The 20,603-nt window shown below is 45.2% G+C and overlaps 1 protein-coding gene across 3 annotated transcripts in view; it reads right to left on the reverse strand.

Annotated features, from left to right (window-relative positions):
* The window catches only part of ndst1b (N-deacetylase/N-sulfotransferase (heparan glucosaminyl) 1b), a 213,374-nt gene that overhangs the window by 28,202 nt on the left and 164,569 nt on the right, over positions 1–20,603 (reverse strand). For all 3 annotated transcript variants that reach the window (XM_067995982.1, XM_067995984.1, XM_067995985.1), the window contains 4 exons: positions 20,144–20,298; positions 12,702–12,887; positions 11,211–11,339; positions 643–825 (listed from right to left, as the gene is read on the reverse strand). In XM_067995982.1, the coding sequence (XP_067852083.1) occupies positions 643–825; positions 11,211–11,339; positions 12,702–12,887; positions 20,144–20,298 (653 nt within the window). The remainder of the gene's footprint in view (positions 1–642; positions 826–11,210; positions 11,340–12,701; positions 12,888–20,143; positions 20,299–20,603) is intronic.

Below are 20,603 nucleotides of genomic sequence, written 5' to 3' on the forward strand. Positions count from 1 at the left end.
TTGAACTAGGTATCTCAAGTGGAGGAAAATACTGGCACAGATCTGATGGGCCGAAAGGCTTGATTCTGTGTTGCAACATTCTATGCTTCGGTGTCAGAGCTGCAAGGATAGTTAGATCTTTATCATGGGAGAAAGGAGTCCTAGCAATCATCATCAGCTGTGAAACACTGCTTGTTGTTACAAGGTCACATCAAGCTGGTCGCAGCCATCAAACATTAAGTGATACTAATGTACTTTTACAAATGCAGCTCCCCCCATGGCTTAATGGGTAAATCTGTGATTCCTCAGGGCTGGAGAAATGAACTAAGATTCCTGCTCCTGACCACTATCCAGTGACATCTCCTAGAAGATGATCATGAGGACAGGATCAGCCCTTCCTGATTATTGCAGGCTGCACATTCACCTTCTAGTCTCACGTATTAAGAACAGTCATTTGAGCGAGGTGCCTGTGGAACTGTAGAAAGTCAGAGCCAGCTCCTTTAGGGGGAGGAGAGGAAAGCAGGGGAGTAAACTGCCACACAAACAATCTCAAGTGAATTATAGCTTGTCTGCGAAATTAAAATATTTTCTTACCCTCACACAACGATTCTATTGACACGTTGCCCAGTTTCACAGAAAAAAAACACTGCAGGAATTACTAACCTGCCAGAAGGGGTCCTTCTCCTCAGGAAATAGCTGGAAGTATCTCTGTGCAAGTTGGACAGGTGGGAGGGTCTGCAGCTTCAGGTTTGTCCAGCACTGCACGAAACTGATCAGATTCTTAAAGGTGTAAAGGCCCAGGCGATCGTTCCCATAGTTTGATAGATGTGTCATAAAGATGCTAATCTAAAAAATGGATGAAAGGAGTGGATTAGGATTACACACTTGTACAAGCAGAGTGGCAATGATCTTGGGGTGAAGCAGCTTTTCAAAATAGTTTATCCTTTGAAGGTGGGAGGACAAGTCAATAAAGCTGTTTAAAAAAAAGCATACGGGATCTTGGGCTTTATAAATAGAGGCATAAAGTATAAAAGCAAGGACTTTATAAATCACTGGTTAGGCCTCAACTGGAGTATTGTGGTCAATTCTGCACAATTCCCTTTAGGATGGATGTCAAGGCCTTGGAGAGGGTGCAGAGGAGATTCACTAGAATGGTACCAGGGATGAGGGACTTCAATTATGTGGAGACACTGGGGTTGTTCCCCTTAGAGCAGAGAAGGTTAAGGGGAGATTTAATAGAGGTGTTCAAAATTATGAGGTTTGATAGAATAAATAAGGAGAAACTGTTCCCACTGGCAGGAGGGTCGGTAACCAGAGGGCACAGATTTAAGATAGTTGGCAAAAGAACCAAGGGGGAGATGAAAGGGCATTTTTTTTAATGCAACGAGTCGTTATGATCTGGAATGCGCTGCCTGAAAGGGCGGTGGAAGCAGGTTCAACAGTAACTTTCAAAAGGGAATTGGATAAATACTTGAAGGGGAGAAAATTGCAGGGCTTTGGGAAAGAGCAGGGGGGAGTGAGACTAATTGGATAGCTCTTTCAAAGAGCTGGCACAGGCACGATGGGCCGAATGGCCACCTTCTGCACTGTAAGATTCTATGATTTATATGATTCTATGACTAAGTGCCCCATCCCATGTACATGTCTCAGAATGAGTTACCCCCTTTATAAGAGGGAGAAAAAGTGGAATTTTTGAAAAAACTGAGCTAAGTGCACTTTTGTTCAGAGATAGCTAACTGCTGTGATTACTGCTAAGCTGAGAGTTACCACAACTGAAATAGAGAAAGGGCAGAACACTGCAGTTTTGTTACATTATCCCCCAGTGTCACAAGCTAACAGAATGTGGGGCTCTCATTGTTTTCCTCTCGCCCACACTGTGTAGCAGTTAGGCTGCTCCTCACAGTACTGAGGTCACAGTTCAACTTCTAAACACTACCTACCTTCTGAGGAGTTATACCGACCATAATAACCCTTGGGGACTTAACAATGTGAATTAAAAATCAGAGCAAATTTAAATTGGCAACTGAAAGAAAAAGTAGCAGAACACTTTCAACAGTTAACACTTTCCCCAGGCAATGGAAAGTGATGGATTAAACTGCCCAGCAACATTGAGGTTGAGATCTATCAAAAGATAGCCTTATGACTTTTTCCTGCTCCTAACAATTCTCAAGTCCTAAGACTCCTCCCTATGTGAAACAAAGCTGGTGTTTTGGTACTTCTTGTCCAGGCTATTAGCTGGGTGATTCGAGAAGCAGTTCCATAGAATTACATAGAAATTACAACTCGGAAAAAGGCTGTTCAGCCCAACCAGTCAGTGTTGGGTTTATCCTCCACATGAGCCGCAGTCTGAATCCCATGTGCCTGCCCTGTTCCTCTATCCCTTTATTCCCCTTTTTATCAACCTCCTATCTGACCTATTGTTAAATGTTGACATGGTCGCTGCTTCAATCACTAACTCCACAGCCCCACATCCCTCTCCTGCTCTCTCTCCTAAATCTCTTACATTTAATCTTATATCCATGTCCCCTTGCTCTCCACCCCTTAATCACTGGAAACAGTCTGTTTTTATCTACTCTGTCATAACTTTAAACGCCTCTAATAAATCGCTCCTTAATCGCCTCTGTTCTAACAGAAACAATCTCAGGCTTCCCCATACAATCTCCCCAGTCATGAAGGAGGTAATAATCATGCACATAGTTACTAGCAGGAAGTGGAGACTAGAAATTATCACACAGCAGATAGCCAGAAGCCGTACCAGGCTCAGCAGAGGTCCTGCTTCCAGCTTGAGCTCCTGCCCCGGAAAGTGATGGACAGCCGTCTGAGGATGGCCGCCTGACAGTGGGACGGGGACGGCTGCCTAAACCAATTATGCATAGACAAATTATTTTGCAGTTTGACAACTTGGTTCAGTGGCAGTACTCTCACCTCTTGAGTCAGAAGGCTATGGATTCAAACCCTCGATAATCTAGTGGAATGAATGGAACTTGATTATTAGGCTGTGTGCTGTGTGAAAACAATTTTTGTTTAATATAAATTTTGGAGTAATGCATTTCAAATCTGTGGCAAAACAACCACATTTAGATTATTAAAAATATAACCCAATTGTGCAAATTTGAATTGTTTCTACCAGAGATTCATTTCAAAATCCAATGACAATGGAAGACCCTTTCTGTAAATTTCAGTCGGTATGCGAATTAGTGACAGAGACACAGAATTTCCCGATGCTTGGAAGAAAGTGCGAGATTGATTAAGGTTTCCCAGCTGTCCCTGGAATAAGGTGTGAATCTCTGCCTCCTGGAGCACTACAGTTAGACCTCTCTGCCACCCCTCCAGCTGTACTTGGCACGTGGTGTGAACCTCCTCCTGTTCAAGCACCATAATTAGCTCTCATTCTACACTGCTCCATCTGTAGCTGGAACGACGGCTGCTTGTTGGAGCACCACAATTAGAACTCCCTGCAAGTCTCTCCATCTGCAGTTGGAATAAGGTGTGAATCACTGTCTGTCAGAGCATTGTATTTAGACTTCAATATAGATCTCCCCATCTGGAGTTGGAATAAGGTGTGAATTACTGAGTCAGTTTATGGTAATTCGACCTTCTTGTAAGGCTCCCTTTCCACACCTGGACTAAAGAGTGAATCTCTCCCTCTCCTCACACTATTAGATCTTCCATTATGTCTGTCCATCTGTATGGGACTGAGGTGTGAATCGTTGATACTTCTACGCTTGTCTTTCAAATGGAGACATGTAATACTCCATTTATACTGCAGAACTGCTCCAGGTGACCGTCACAGCATGTATTCAAATTCACTCCGTTTATATTGCAGGGTGGAGTCTGAGATTGGTGTCAGAATAACAAACTGCACGTCTCACACAAGCTGCTACTTACACTTTGCCCCAGAGTCAGGAAATCAAACCACCTTGTGAGGTGGTGTTCCCAACCTGTAGAAGCATGTACGCCACCTGGTTTATGTTAAGACACCACTTCCAGACGTGGGGATCGAAACAGAGTAGCAGAAACCCAATGTGCCCCCAGTGTCCACAGCAAGTTTATCCAGTGAGTACAGACCTGGAGAGGTCAAAGTTTGACCCCGGTCTGTGCTGACTTAGGTGATCCCAGGCGGGGTTTAGGGAAAGAATTCCAGAAAGTGGGGCCTAATGGCTGAAGGCACGGCAGGCAGTGGTGGGGCAAAGGTTTCTATGGCTGTGGGTTATTGTAGGGCTGGAGGTGGTTTCAGAGATGAAGGAGGAGTGAGGCTATGAAGCGATTTAAACACGAGGATAAGAATTTTAAACTGAAGGCATTGTGGGATTAGGAACCAATGTAGGTCAGCAAGGTCAGGGGTGATGTGTGAGTAGGACTTGGTGTGGGATAGGCAGCAATGTTTTGGATGAACTAAAGTTTGTGGAGGATGGGAGGCCGACCATAGGAGCAGGAGTAGGCCATTCAGCCCCTCGAGCCTGCTCCGCCATTCAATAAGATCATGGCTGATCTGATCCTAACCTCAAATTTAAATTCATGTCCAATTTCCTGCCCGCTCCCCGTAACCCCTAATTCCCTTTACTTCTAGGAAACTGTCCATTTCTGTTTTAAATTTATTTAATGATGTAGCTTCCACAGCTTCCTGGGGCAGCAAATTCCACAGACCTACTACCCTCTGAGTGAAGAAGTTTCTCCTCATCTCAGTTTTGAAAGAGCAGCCCCTTATTCTAAGATTATGCCCCCTCGTTCTAGTTTCACCCATCCTTGGGAACATCCTTACCGCATCCAGCCGATCAAGCCCCTTCACAATCTTATATGTTTCAATAAGATCGCCTCTCATTCTTCTGAACTCCAATGAGTAAAGTCCCAATCTACTTAACCTCTCCTCATATATCCGCCCCCTCATCCCCGGGATTAACTGAGTGAACCTTCTTTGTACTGCCTCGAGAGCAAGTATGTCTTTTCTTAAGTATGGACACCAAAACTGTATGCAGTATTCCAGGTGCGGTCTCACCAATACCTTATATAACTGCAGCAATACCTCCCTGTTTTTATATTCTATCCCCCTAGCAATAGAAGCCAACATTCCGTTGGCCTTCTTGATCACTTGCTGCACCTGCATACTAACCTTTTGATTTTCTTGCACTAGGACCCCCAGATCCCTTTGTACTGCAGTACTTTCCAGTTTCTCGCCATTAAGATAATAACTTGCTCTCTGATTTTTCCTGCCAAAGTGCATAACCTCACATTTTCCAATATTGTATTGCATCTGCCAAATCTCCGCCCACTCACCCAGCCTGTCTATATCCCCTTGTAGGTTTTTTATGTCCTCCTCACTCTCTGCTTTCCCTCCCATCTTTGTATCATCTGCAAACTTTGATATGTTACACTCGGTCCCCTCCTCCAAATCGTTAATATAGATTGTAAAGAGTTGGGGACCCAGCACCGACCCCTGCGGAACACCACTGGCTACTGGTTGCCAGTCCGAGAATGAACCATTTATCCCAACTCTCTGCTTCTGTTAGATAACCAATCCTCCACCCATGCCAGAATATTACCCCCAATCCAGTGATTCTTTATCTTGAGCAATAATCTTTTATGTGGCACCTTGTCGAATGCCTTCTGGAAGTCTAAATACACTATGTCCACTGGTTCCCCTTTATCCACCCTGTACGTTATGTCCTCAAAGAACTCAAGCAAATTTGTCAGACATGACTTCCCCTTCGTAAAGCCATGCTGACTTTGTCCTATTAAATTATGTTTATCTAAATGTTCCGCTACTGTCTCCTTAATAATAGACTCCAAAATTTTACCCACCACAGATGTTAGGCTAACTGGTCTATAATTTCCAGCCTTCTGCCTACTACCCTTTTTAAATAAGGGAGTTACATTAGCAGTTTTCCAATCTGCCGGGACCTTTGCCGAGTCCAGAGAATTTTGGAAAATTATTACCAAAGCATCCACAATCCCTACTGCCACTTCCCTCAAGACCCTAGGATGTAAGCCATCAGGTCCAGGGGATTTATCCGCCTTGAGTCCCATTAATTTACTGAGTACCAATTCCTTAGTGATTTTAATCGTATTTAGCTCCTCCCCCCTTAGAGCCCCCTGTTTGTCCAGTGTCGGAATATTCTTAGTGTCCTCTACCGTAAAGACTGAAACAAAATATTTGTTCAGCATTTTTGCCATCTCCATGTTTCCCACCATTAATTTCCTGGTCTCATCCTCTAAAGGACCTACGTTTGCCTTAGCCACCCTTTTTCTTTTTATATAACTGTAGAAACTCTTGCTATCTGTTTTTATATTTTTTGCTAATTTATTTTCATAATCTATCTTCCCTTTCTTAATCAATCCTTTAGTTACTTTTTGCTGTCTTTTGAAGACTTCCCAATCTTCTATCCTCCCATTAAGTTTGGCTACCTTATATGTCCTTTGTTTTTAGTTGGATACTATCCTTAATTTCTTTACTTAGCCACGGATGGCTGTCATTTCTTTTACACCCTTTTTTCCTCAGTGGAATATATATTTTTTGAAAGTTGTAAAATAACTCCTTGAATGAACACCACTGCTCATGTACCGTCTTACCCTTTAATCTATTTTCCCAGTCCACTTTAATCAATTCCGCTCTCATACCATCATAGTCTCCTTTATTCAAGCTCAGTACGCTTGTTTGAGAACCAACCTTCTCACCCTCTGATTGGATATGGAATGTAACCATGTTATGGTCACTCATTCCAAGGGGATCCTTAACTCGGACATTATTAATTAATCCTGGCTCATTACACAGGACCAGGTCCAAGGTTGCTTGCCCCCTTGTAGGATCAGTTACATACTGCTCAAGAAATCCATCCCTAATACACTCAATAAACTCTTCCACAAGGCTGCCCTGCCCAATTTGATTTGTCCAGTTAATATGATAATTAAAATCCCCCATAATTATAACTGTTCCCTTATTACATGCCCCGACTATTTCCTGATTAATACTTCTTCCAGCAGAGTTGCAACTATTAGGAGGCCTATATACTATGCCCACGAGTGTTTTTTTCCCCTTATTATTCCTTATCTCTACCCAAACTGTTTCATTATCCTGATCCTTTGACCCAATATCATTTCTCTGTATTACAGTGATTCCTTCCTTTATTAACATAGCCACCCCACCTCCCCTTCCTTCCTGCCTGTCCTTCCTGATTGTTAAATACCCTGGCATATTTAATTCCCAGTCGTTGTCACCCTGCAGCCATGTTTCTGTAATGGCCACAAGATCATACCCATACGTAGTTATTTGTGCCGTTAACTCGTCCATTTTGTTACGAATGTTACGTGCATTCAGATAAAGAACTTTCAAATATGTTTTGTGACACTTAGTTCCTGCTTTTTTCCTTTTTTAACACTTTACCTTTTACTCCATACCTTCTGTCCCTTCCTGACACGCTTTCCTCTGTCTCCCTGCTCAGGTTCCCAAACCCCTGCCACAGCTTTGATGCTGGGTTAATTGCCTTACGCCTTCTAGTTTTTATTTTATCTGTCGTGCCTAAAGTACACTTTCTTTCCGCTGCTCTACGCTTTTCCCTTTCACTTGTTCTTGAACAACTGTTTGTACTATTTGTATTGTAGATTTCCCCTGGGTCTTCCCCTCTCTTGCTGCTCTCAACTTTATTCCCTTCTGACTCCCCGCTCAGGTTCCCATCCCCCTGCCACTCTAGTTTAAACCTTCCCCAACAGCACTAGCAAACACCCCCGCGAGGACATTGGTCCCGGTCCTGCTCGGGTGTAACCCGTCACGCTTGTACAGGTCCCACCTTCCTCAGAACCGGTCCCAATGTCCCAGGAATCTAAATCCCTCCCTCCTACACCATCCCTGCAGCCACGCATTCATCCTGTCTATTCATGGCTGATCTGTGATCTAACTCCATATACCCGCCATTGGCCCATATCCCTTAATACCTTTGGTTGCCAAGAAGCTATCTATCTCAGATTTAAATTTAGAAATTGAGCTAGTATCAATTGCCGTTTGCGGAAGAGAGTTCCAAACTTCTACCACCCTTTGTGTGTAGAAATGTTTTCTAATCTCGCTCTTGAAAGGTCTGGCTCTAAATTTTAGACTGTGCTTCCTACTCCTGGAATCCCCAACCAGCGTAAATAGTTTCTCTCTATCCCCTTAATATCTTATAAACTTCGATCAGATCACCCTTAACCTTCGAAACTCTAGAGAATACAACCCCAATTTGTGTAATCTCTCCTCGTAACTTAACCCTTGAAGTCCAGGTATCATTCTAGTAAACCTACGCTGCACTCCCTCCAAAGCCAATATATCCTTCCGAAGGTGCGGTGCCCAGAACTGCTCACAGTACTCCAGGTGCGGTCTAACCAGGGTTTTGTATAGCTGCAGCATAACTTCTGCCCCCTTGTACTCTAGTCCTCTAGATGTAAAGGCCAGCATTCCATTAGCCTTATTGATTATTTTCTGCACCTGTTCATGACATTTCAATGATCTATGTACCTGAACCCCTAAGTCCCTTTGGACATCCACTGTTTTTAACTTTTTACCATTTAGAAAGTACCCTGTTCTATCCTTTTTTGATCCAAAGTGGATGACCTCACATTTGTCTACATTGAATTCCATTTGCCACAGTTTTGCCCATTCACCTAATCTATCAATATCACATTGTAATTTTATGTTTTCTTCTACACTGCCTGCAATGCCACCAAATCTTTGTGTCATCGGCAAACTTAGATATGAGACTTTCTATGCCTTCATCTAAGTCGTGAATAAATATTGTGAATAATTGAGGCCCCAAGACAGATCCCTGCGGGACTCCACTAGTCACATCCTGCCATGTGAGTACCTTCCCATTATCCCCACTCTCTGTCGCCTTTCGCTCAGCCAACTTCCTAACCAAGTCCGTACTTTGCTCTCGATTCCATGGGCTTCTATCTTAGCTAACAGTCTCTCATGTGGGACGTTATCAAATGCCTTCTGGAAGTCCATATAAATAACATCCATTGACATTCCCCTGTCCACTACTTTAGTCACCTCTTCAAAAAATTCAATCAGGTACGACCTACCTTTCACAAATCCATGCTGGCTCTCTCTGATTAACTGAAAATTCTCGAGGTGTTCAGTCACCCTATCCTTAATTATAGACTCCAGCATTTTCTCCACAACAGATGTTAGGCTAACTGGTCTATAATTCCCTGGTTTCCCTCTCTCTCCTTTCCTAAAAAGCGGAGTGACAAGTGCAATTTTCCAATCTAGAGAGACAGTTCCTTAATCTAGAGAACTTTGAAAGATTATAGTTAGGGCATCTGCAATGTGCTCACTTACTTCCTTTAAAACCCTGGGATGGAAACCAGGAGATCTTTGGAATGGTCAAGCCTGGAGGTGACAAAGGCAGGGATGAGGGTTTCAGCAGTTGATGGGTTGAGGCAGGGGCGGAGATGGGCGACGGTATGGAGTTGAAAGTAGGCGATCTTTGTGATGGAGAGGATATGAAACTGGAAGCTTTCAGTGTTGAATAGGACGCTGAGGATGTGCATGGTCTGTCTCAACCTGAGACGGTGGCCAGGGTATGGATTTTTGGCGGGGTGGAAGGCGATGATTTTGACCATCCTCTTGTTTAACTGTAGGGCACGCTGCGATGTTGTGGCTGCTCATTCAGCATTAATTCAGCCAAACTGACCTATAGAATGGGACTGTATCACAGCAGATTCAAAATTTATATCGTCATAGTCTCAGGATAAGGGGTCGGCCACTTCGGACCGAGTTGAGGAAAAAATGTCTTCACTCAGAGGGTTGTGAATCTTTGGAATTCTCTACCCCAAAGGGCTGTGGATGCTGAGTCATTGAGTATATTCAAGACTGAGGTTGATGGATATTTGGACACTAAGGGAATCAAGGGATATGGGGATCGGGCGGGAAAGTGGAGCAGAGGAAGAAGATCAGCCATGATCTTATTGAACGGCGGAGCAGGCTCGAGGGGCCATATGGCCTATTCCTGCTCCTATTGTTTGTGTTCTTATATCTAGCAATAAAATGGCTTTAAAATTGAGGCATTCGTTGCCCAGTTGCAGCACAGGTTTGTTGTAAAATGATTTCTGAAGTTTTGTTTTTATCATTGGACCTCTAGATCGCAGCAGTTAGCAGGCCTGGCAAGTCACAATCATTCCAATTTTAACGATCCAACATATTTTGTTGCACATCACGCTAAAAAATAAGCACAGCTCTGGATATTAAATGGGTTTGTGATACACCTCACTCATTTTTTTAATCATTCCCAGGTCATGGAGTTGCTGGCAAGGCCGGCATTTATTGCCCATCCCTAGTTGCCCTGAGAAGGTGGTGGTGGGCCTTCTTGAATCACTGGTAGAGGGTTGGATACAAACTGAGTCACTTGCTAGGCCACTTCACAGGGCAGCTAAAAGTCAACCTCGTTGGTGTGGGACTGAGGTCACACATAGGCCCAGACCGGGTAAGGACGGCAGATTTCCTTCCTTAAAGGGCACTGGTGAACCAGTCCGATTTTTACGACAATCCGACAGCTTCGTGGTCACTTTTACCGATACCGGCTTTTTTATTATATATCAGCTTTTTATATCATATCACTAACATTTTGCTGATGTTGAAAGCCCTGCCAGTCAGGTGATTTCATAGGAAACATAGGAATATAGGAACAGCAGGAGGCCATTCAGTCCCTCAAGCCTGCTCTTCCATTTGATAAGATCATGGCTGATCCATGATCTAACTCCATATACCTGCCTTTGGCCCATATCCCTTAATACCTTTGGTTGCCAAAAAGCTATCTATCTCAGATTTAAATTTAGCAATTGAGCTATCATTAATTGCCGTTTGTGGAAGAGAGTTCTAAACTTCTACCACCCTTTGTGTGTAGAAATGTTTTCTAATCTCACTCCTGAAAGGTCTGGCTCTAATTCTTAGACTGTGGCCCCTGCTCCTAGAATCCCCAACCAGCGGAAATAGTTTCTCTCTATCCATCCTATCTGTTCCCCTTAATATCTTACAAACTTCGATCAGATCACTCCTTAACCTTCTAAACTCTGGAGAATACAACCCCAATTTGTGTAATCTCTCCTCGTAACTTAACCCTTGAAGTCCGGGTATCATTCCAGTAAACCTACGCTGCACTCCCTCCAAGGCCAATATGTCCTTCCGAAGGTGCGGTGTAATTAGTCCATTATTTTGCCAATTACCGGAGTTAGACTAAGTCGGAAATTGTAATTCAAGTACTCACAGGGTTAAGGAGAACAGTGAGGAATAGCTCTCCGCCGTTAATAATCTTGTCCAATTCTTTGGGCCCTCCGGGGTATTCATTGTAGAATATAGTATGTGTGAAAAGGCCACAAGTCTGGCGAGGCAGAACCTTCACACAAAGAGAAAGGAAAGACAATCTGTGACAATCGAAGAGCTGCCCATCTCCCTCCAGGGAGTGTTGTCGGCATTTCTAGGGCAGCTGGTAGCAAAGATCGTCTTATAACACAGTGAGCCATAACGGCATGTTGTTAAATTTCTCTTCTGAAAATTACATAGCCGCACCAGGGCCCATCTGACAGGAGCTTTTGTAAAAATGAAAATAAAAGCAGAAATTCAAAACCTGCATCTCTACTGCAAGCAGAGGAACAGAAGATATAAATGAGGTTGGAACAGGTGGTCCTGCAGGGGCAACCTCATTATAACCAAATCGGGCTTTGCATTAGGGCTCATCTCAGAGCGTCACCATGCTCAGCTGGTTGGTGCACTGCCCAGTATGGCACCAAGCTGCACAGACCAGGGAGATCCCAGGCTTGATCCCCAGTTTATTACCTTTCCAACTGCTGAAAGTGAGTGTGTGATGTGGTTGACAAGCTCGGTCTCAAAGCTTGCACATAATAGCCACTTGGGCAAGGCACCGGGAGGCACCAGTGTCTGATATCAACATGTCCCAGCAAGGAATCAATTCCCCTCGGGGAAGTGGTGAGAATAAACAAATAAAGAAATAAATGCAGGCCTCCATTTTAAACTCGGGGGAAGGCAGGGCGAGAGGGAAGCTTGAACGCTGAGGCCCAGGAGTCATTTATATATTCAGGATCGGACTCCCGTCCAAACCCAGCAGCAATCACTGACTGGCCGGCGGGGGGCAGGAATTCAGGTGGCAGGAGCTCACCACTGGGGACCTACGGGAATGGTCCATGGCACAAGGTCTGTCCGTCGGAGGACTCCAGAAGGGAATCCCCGTTAAGGGAGGGGGAAGCCCGGGGCAGAAGCGGCCCAAAGTTTCCTTGTGCACTGCTGCTCCTCCTGGCCTACAAGGTAACTAAAAAAAAAACTTACCTTACTCAACCTCTTCTGGCCGAGGCTCCAGTTCCCAGCAGGTTTGGGCTGCCGTGGGAGCCATTACTGCTCAGGCCTCAGGTTAAAATAACAGATTGGGCCCCGATAACATCGTCGGAGCTCGACCTGCATATTTGAAAAGGACCCCGCAGTCTTGCAGAGAAGGTTCTTGCCGTCTGTGATTTAATATTGCAGTAGGCCAGATCGGGACAGGAAAGGAGTGGGTTAGGACCCCCACTCCATATTAACAGCCACCTCCCCTGGTTTTCGACAGGCGAGGGGTGGGAGTTTTAAAATGGAGGCCGTAAAGTTCAGATACAGACGTTCCTGTAACGGCGCACAATTGGAGTAGTGGGACATGTTGTCGAAACATTAACTTCACTGGCACTGTGGCAGTGACCATGTCGCTTCTTACCATGATGCCGTTGTGTTTGAATCCTCTTCGGAATCGTGCTGGTTTCAAGTGCGGATATTCCTCTGTACTTGTTACTTTCATCCCCCAGACCTGCTTCCATGCTTCATACAGCTGGATGTGAACCGGATACACTCCGGAATGGTGGGGTGCCACTGCATAGCCCATGTCTATAGGGATTCCATGCTCCTGTGCGAGAGAAACAGAGTCCTTGACATGTAATTGGCCATCCAAATAAAACAAAGATTACAAGCTAATTCTCCTTCCCTTAAGCTTTTTATTAACAGTACTTTATGCCTCCACAAACAAGCCACACTCCCAGGACTCAGACAATGGGGTTCTAGATCTAGCTGCTCTGTCATCCCCAGAGTACCCCAGATTTTCTCATCCATTAACACCTTAAGCTCTGCTTGTTGTCAGCCCCTCTGATCACTTTGCTTCACAAATACCTGACCCACCGGTGCAAGCAGGCAATGCTTTGTCAACTTGCTCTGAAAATTCTGTTAATGGGATAGAACCAACCATTCAGTTGTCCAGCGGGTTTCTGTTTTAATATTCCACAGCAAAAAGATGCAGAGAATCATTTATGCAGATGCTTCACACCCTCAGCTTCACAGCCGATACAGTGCTGTCCGACTGCTAGTCACTTTCAGAGAGCTGGCACAGGCGTAATAGGCCTTCTGTGAGGGTCCTACGTGAGATGAGTTTGTCAGTCTCGATCCAGTTCCTAGTGGGCACGAGCCTACAGCACAAACTGTCCCCAATTTGGCACTAATTTGCAGTCTCACTCAGAAAGGCCATAGGAAGGCTGGTACGGGAAACGGGAAATTCTATGATTGTGCGACACGGAATGGTGGATGAGTCAGAACTTTCTCCAACTGAAGCACCGAGATCACTGCCATCCTGTACGGCCCTGGTCACAAATTTTGCATCTTAGCTCCTGATTTTAACTTTCTTGCTGGCTGCTGGCTCAGCCAGTGTGAAAACTTGGGTGTCCTTTGACCCTGAACTGGACGTCAAACCTCATATCTCACCCACCACCAAGAGCACCAATTCCCACCTCTACAACACTGCCCGTCTCCACAGTTACCTCACCCACCCTCCCCCACCAATGCTGAAATCCTCACCGATACCTTCTTCACTTCAAGGCCTGACTCCTCAGATGCTCTCTTCACCAGCCTCCCAAGAGCCAACCCACATAAACACCAATTTGGGGATCTGAATGGTGTAGCGGGTTAGACACTAGCCTTTCACCTCGGAGACCTGCACCAGGAATTTCCTCAGGTATTCTCCCAATCGGCTGCTGTACAAATGGGGTTTCCACAGATTTTCCAGCGGCTAATCGGGAGAACCCTGAGGAAATTCCTGGTGATGGATTCAAATTCAGTCCAGATTGATGGGACAGAATTTTCCCTGCTAGCTGCAAGGGAAAATTCTATGTGAAATGAGTTTGTTAGCCTCAATCCAGTTCCTAGTGGGCATGGTTCTAGAGCACAAACTGTCCCCAATTTGGTACTAATTAGCAGTTTCATTCAGAAAGGCCACAGGATGGCTGGTATGGGGAATAGTAAAATGGCTCACTAGTGCAGTGGAAGGTTGGGACTAAGGCACATTGGTGGGGCAAAGTAAAGAGAACTTTACTCTGCATCAGGCTGTACTATTCCAGACCTGGGAGTGCTTGCTCCTGACCCTCTCCACAGAACTCTCGACTAAAGCATCTGTTTAAATTCTCTGCAAATTTTCTCCTGTAAGGCAGGGGAGGGAATTCTCCAGTCAGTGGTAGGTGCAAGTGATGCTATCTGCAGTTTATACCTACTAATAGTAGAAACTCGATTCTTAATGTGATCTTTTTCCCATCTTCACAAGTATCATTAGTATGGAGTAGCCACTAGCAATATCTTCAAAGCAATTCACTGTGTGTGAAATACATTGAGGTATGATAAGGGGCTATATAATTACAAGCCTTTCTTTCGTTACTGAACCCTGACTAACTGCATCTAACACAACACATTCCAAAGTACTCAACAGGACTGCAGCCATGCTATTCCACACAGTATTTGATTCTTAAGCCTATAATTATCCCCATGACCTTCAATCCCTATTAACGGCATTACCATCGCCGAATCCCCCACCATCAACATCCTAGGGGTCACCATCGACCAGAAACTTAACTGGACCAGCCACATAAATACTATGGGTACTACAGCAGGTCAGAGGCTGGGTATTCTGCAGCGAGTGACTCACCTCCTGATTCCCAAAGCCTTGCCATCATCTACAAGGCACAAGTCAGGAGTGTGATGGAATACTCTGCATTTGCCTGGATGAGTGCAGCTCCAACAACACTCAAGAAGCTGGACACCATCTAGGACAAAGTAACCTGCTTGACTGGCACCCCATCCACCACCCTAAACATTCACTCCCTTCACCACCGGCGCACTGTGGCTGCAGTGTGTACCATCCACAGGATGCACTGCAGCAACTCGCCAAGACTTCTTCGACAGCACCTCCCAAACCCACAACCTCTACCACCTAGAAGGACAAGGGCAGCAGGCACATGGGAACAACACCACCTGCATGTTCCCCTCCAAGTCACACACCATCCCGACTTGGAAATATATCGCCGTTCCTTCGTCGTCGCTGGGTCAAAATCCCGGAACTTCCGATTTAACAGCACTGTGGGAGAACCTTCACCACATGGACTGCAGCGGTTCAAGAATGCGGCTCACCACCACCTTCTCAAGGGCAATTAGGGATGGGCAATAAATGCTGGCCTCGCCTGCGACGCCTACATCCCATGAACGAATTTTTAAAAAGGCCCAGCGTAGAAATGTATTGCCAAAGTATGCTGGTATCTCGGCTCCAGAAACAGTGCCGTGCTGTACAGTCAGGTCACGTATCATTTGTAAATGGCTTTCTCAGCAAGACAGGAACCATATAAAGAGCACACTATCTATACCGTGCTCCTTGCTAGAAAGTTACCTGATTTATCTCACATTAGAAAAATGTCCTAATGGAAGGCTATTCACAAACTCATCTGAACTACCTGTTACAGGCAGACACTAATGTGGGTTTCTAAGGGAAAGAAAAGGAACCCCTGCCACCAACGGATTTACTATGTGCGCTTTTATGGCTCTTTGCTGCATAGACTCCAGAGAATCTATAAAGCAAGAAAAAAAATCAAAGTAATCAGAGACAGCTGCATCTTAAAATAAACTGTTCCTTTATCATCAGAAGTATTGGACTCCTACAAGTCATCTGTTAAAAGGACAATAGGAGGTCCACAGCAGAAATCACAGCGGAACTGTCGAGAGAAGCTTACCCACTGAACGTACAGCACTCAGCAGGCCTGTGCAACGTCCTGTGATTTCAGTGTGGTTTCACGATGCAACACAGCAGAGTACTGTTAATGACATTCACAGCACACGCTGGCTATACTGCCACAAAATGCACTCTGTATTTGCAGATTAAAAAGACTTCTCTGTCAGTGCTGAGTTAACTATCTCAACCATGGCACTAGTTGCTGCATTATAATTGGCCTCAGTACTTCTGGGCTGGTGCTCCGAGTCCTCATCGCTATTTACTGACCCCTGCTGGACAGTCAGTGTGGGTGGGTTTCTGGAGAAACCAGGATTGGGCATGGCTATGAATCCTTCCATTTTATTCATTCTCGGAATGTGGGCATCCAGCAATCAGCTCCAGCCAGTAGTGTTTATTGCCCATCCCTAGCTGCCCAGAGAAGGTGGTGGTGGAGTGAATGTGATAACTGTGGAACCGAGGGAACACTCCTGCTCCTCCTGGCTCCACAGGAAGGTTTTTGCTAAAATTGGCATTAAAAAAAACATACTTGTTGTTGGCTGTCCCAGTAGCTGCTGAAGAATCCTAAATGGGACAGGCCCGAGGCCTGCACCACTCATCTCTGCCCAATTTCTGCGAGCGGGTCTAAAGCGGGCGTTAGGCACCTCATCTACACATGTAAGGGACCTAAAGTTCACCAGGGTTGCCTGAAAACTGGCACAGCCAAATTTTGTGACAGATGTTTTTACTAGGGGTCCTCGTGGTACAGAACATTGGTCCCCAAAATTGGGCCTCGGTATAACGAGGTTCACTTTTTACCCCAGTGTTTTTAAGTTGAAAGCCCCAACCCTTTAAAAAAAATAAATGGTACAAGGACATATGGAGAGATGATTAAGTCTCAATCCACAGTGGAAACTCACATCACTGTGAAAAGACATTTGCCTTCATTTACATTTAAGCACGCAGAAGAGGCAATTTGGCACCAATTTTGCAGGAGTTACAGTTTGATAACCTGCTATTTTCTCACCTCTGGTGTGATGGCAGATCTCTGCAGGCAACTGAATCCAACCAGACCTGTTAATGAGCTCCCAGATCTTTATAAAAAGTCTAGTTGTATTTGTGCAAATAAAGAACAGTGGGAAAAATAATATGTTGGGGGGGGGGGGGGGGGGAGAGGGAAGGAAGCAAACGTTCCAAAGGCTCAGTATAGTCTAGCCTGATACAGTCTTAGAAATTCGCATCACTGGGTTCCTAAAGAACAGCCTGTGCAATGTGCATATAATCCAATAATTATAATATCAATCTCTGCAGTTCTAAAGAACACTGCACTGAACTCTCAGCAGCAGCCTATGTAACTGCTGCAGTTGAGAGATAGGCACTGAGAGTACACTTGCAGAATTGATGGTACAGTCACTGTCGTGCAGATATTCCACACTGTTAGCGGAACTAGTAGTAGACAGATTAAATTAATTGAGATTTCACAGGAAGGACACAAGAGTAACTGCTTATTGGACTCCCTGATCTGTGTTGAGTTAGATGGTGGCTGACAGCACCGAAAAGGTCCTAACCAAAGTCACAAATAACATCCTCGGTGACTGTGGTGCATTATCCCGCCTCGTCCTTAACCTCACTGCAGTCTTTGACACGGTCCATCGCACCATCCTTCTCTAACGCCTCTCCTTTGCTGTCCAGCTCAATGGGACCAAATCGACAAAGTCGTCCATGAGCTCCTCGCATTTGCTGAAGGTCAGAGGGGTTTAAGGAGACATTTGGTAGAGGAGAAAAGCAGCCCGGAGGTTACTTCTGCCCTCCAGGATAATGGTTGGTTTTGCAAGAGGAGAGCGAGGCCTGATAGTGCTTAATGTGGTCCAGCCAGATCTGCCGATGGATGGATAAACCAGTTGTGCACCAGATATGTTCAAGCCTGCAATCTTTGGACATGAGAGAGCGAAGTTGGGAGCCAAATCAGGGGGAACAACCGAGATGGTAGAGACTAAACATTTTGCTGAGGACAAGGGTATCAAGGGTGGTGGAGAAGGAGTGGTTGAGAAAATTGACCACTATAAAAGTACTGTGGCAAATGGAGGGCCAATGATTTAGGCAGTTGAGATTTGAAAGTGCAATTGTAAATAACTTGGGGCAAGAGAGTTTTCCAAGAGAAAATGTAGAAGCAAGTGGGCTTGGAAGTGGGGGGGTGTCAGGAATATAAGGAAATGGTCAGAGATTGAAACCATGGGAGCAGAGAGGCCACAGGAGGTGACAAGGTTCAGATAGTGGTCGTGAGTATGGGTAGGAGAGTTTATACCGAGGGAAAGGTTTAGAGAAATAGGAGGGCAGTGAATTCAGGGGAGGGACGGCAAGCGGGAGCTGAGGTGGAGATTCAAATCACCGAGGATGAGGGGTTACTCAGTGCAGAGGCTGAGGAAAGGAGGGAGGATATCTTGGGGAAATACTCGGGCCGCGGTTTGGGGGAGCAGTAGATAATAAAGATTTTAAAGGAAAGGCAAGAGGAGTGGATCAAGGTGAGGCGCTCGAAGGACAGAAAGATAGCAGAGAAGTTAGGAGAGAGGCTTGGTGATAAAGGTTACACCATCACTGCAGCAGTTTGGGCAGGTTAGGTGGTAGAAAATATAGCCAGGTGGGGAGACTTCAGTAAGGGGCAAGGTGTTGCCACCCGCGAACCAAGTTTCAGTCAAAGCCAGTATCCCAATTCCATCATCCACAATAAGGTGGCGGATGGTAAAGGCCTTGATGGCAAGTGAATGGGAACTCTGGAGTGAAAGGCGGAGTTGGGAGGGGGGGGGGTGGTGATTCATTGGCGGAGTGCAAGGGGCCTGTGGTGGGTGGAGTGTGGGAATGGGAAGGAGGTTGCTGAAGTTAGCTCCTAGTGGGTGAACTGGGTGAGATGGTCAGCGAGAGAGTAGGATGGGGCAGTTGGGTTGTGCTCATAAGTAGGCAGCAACAGGTTCCATGATGGGCCCTTCGGAGATTGCCAAGAGAGGGACAGGGGATAGCTGCGGGCTTATTCAAGGGCGATTTAAGCCTGGGACAGAGGCAGGAGAGTAGGAAAGCAGAGGAGTAATGATCGGCAGGGCAAAGGCAGTATGAAACCTCACAGATTACTTGAGTTTGCTCTCGTCAGCCCTGTATCTGATGTTTTTTCAGGATTTTCATGTTAGAATTATGAGAACATAATGTGGAGCACTACAGATTTACAATAATGGTGGCGTAACTACTGCTTAGAAGAGAATGAACTTTCAAACATCTCTCTCATGTTGGAAGAGCTTCTCTTAAAAATATTTAACACACTGAAAGAGACATGAGTCACTGGAAGAAAACATTGTATTTTCAAATACTTCACTAAGCACATGATTCGTCTGCACTGCTTCCCAAGCTCTGAAGCACAATGGGATCTTTCAGTCAAGACAGAGGTTTTTTCATAATGACCACTCACATTACACTATACAGTTCTGTCCATTTCACTAACCCTGCTTTAGGATGCATATCTTTAGAAATGAGGGAAAATCATTTTGATAGGAACAAGAGATCTGCATGACCAAACCAGCAGGGTGCAAACTCAGATAGTTGTGCTTCAGTTGTCAGTGTTTCTGGTCACTCAGATACAAGGGCAACATTCAAGTCTTGAAGACATTGCAGGGAACAGCCATGAGGATGATCCCTAGCTTCAGAGTTATAAGGAAAGACTGGAGAAACTTGGGGCTCTTCAGCCTCAAAAAAAGGTGACTGAGAGGTGATCTCAAGATAGTAAATGGTATAGGCAAAACATTACTTTAAATTAAATTGTGACAAGAGGACAAGGGACATAGGTTCAAAAAGGTGAAAGGCAAATTTAGGACAATATCAAAGCTCTTAATGAAAGAGTGATCAAAATGTGGAGTGGACTTCCAGGTGGAGTGGCAGAGACAAAAACATTGGAATCATATAAGAACTAGCTGGATGCAGTATGGGGTGGGGGGGGTGGGGTGGGGAGAACTGCGGGTTCTTTTTGGATGGATGAACGAGTTCGAGCCGAATGGCCTTCCTCATCGATATCAATCTTGCAATTTGCAAATTCTACAAAAATAAAGTTCAGGGCCACTAAAAAAGGTAAAAGTGGTGTCTTGCTGAGATGTCTTATTCACCAAACTCACCAATGCAAACTGTTTGTTGAGAAGCATTTGCTCTGAAAGTACTGACTGGTTGTAGAAGAGATGTGGCTGCATGTGACTCCACATGTGTGGAAACCACCAGAACTCATTCACGTAGGACAGGAGAAGGTTGTCGCCTTTATCCTCCTCGTCAGTTCCTGAAAGAAAAGCAATGAATAAGTAACAAGATCCCTTACAGGCTCAGTGTGTGCATGTGCAGCCCAGTGTGGAACTGAGCCACATAGAATCATAGAAATTTACGGCACAGGAGACCTTTCCGCCCATTGTGTCTTTGCCGGCCGAAAAAGAGCTATCAAGCCTAATCCTGCTTTCCAGCACTTGGTCCGTAGCCCTGTAGGTTACGGCACTTCAAGTGCATGTCCAAGTACTTTTTAAATGTGATGAGGGTTTCTGCCTCTACCACCCTTTCAGGCAGTGAGTTCCAGACCCACACCACCTTCTG

Source organism: Heptranchias perlo, chromosome 14 (assembly GCF_035084215.1).
Source record: "Heptranchias perlo isolate sHepPer1 chromosome 14, sHepPer1.hap1, whole genome shotgun sequence".
Classification (NCBI taxonomy): domain Eukaryota; kingdom Metazoa; phylum Chordata; class Chondrichthyes; order Hexanchiformes; family Hexanchidae; genus Heptranchias; species Heptranchias perlo.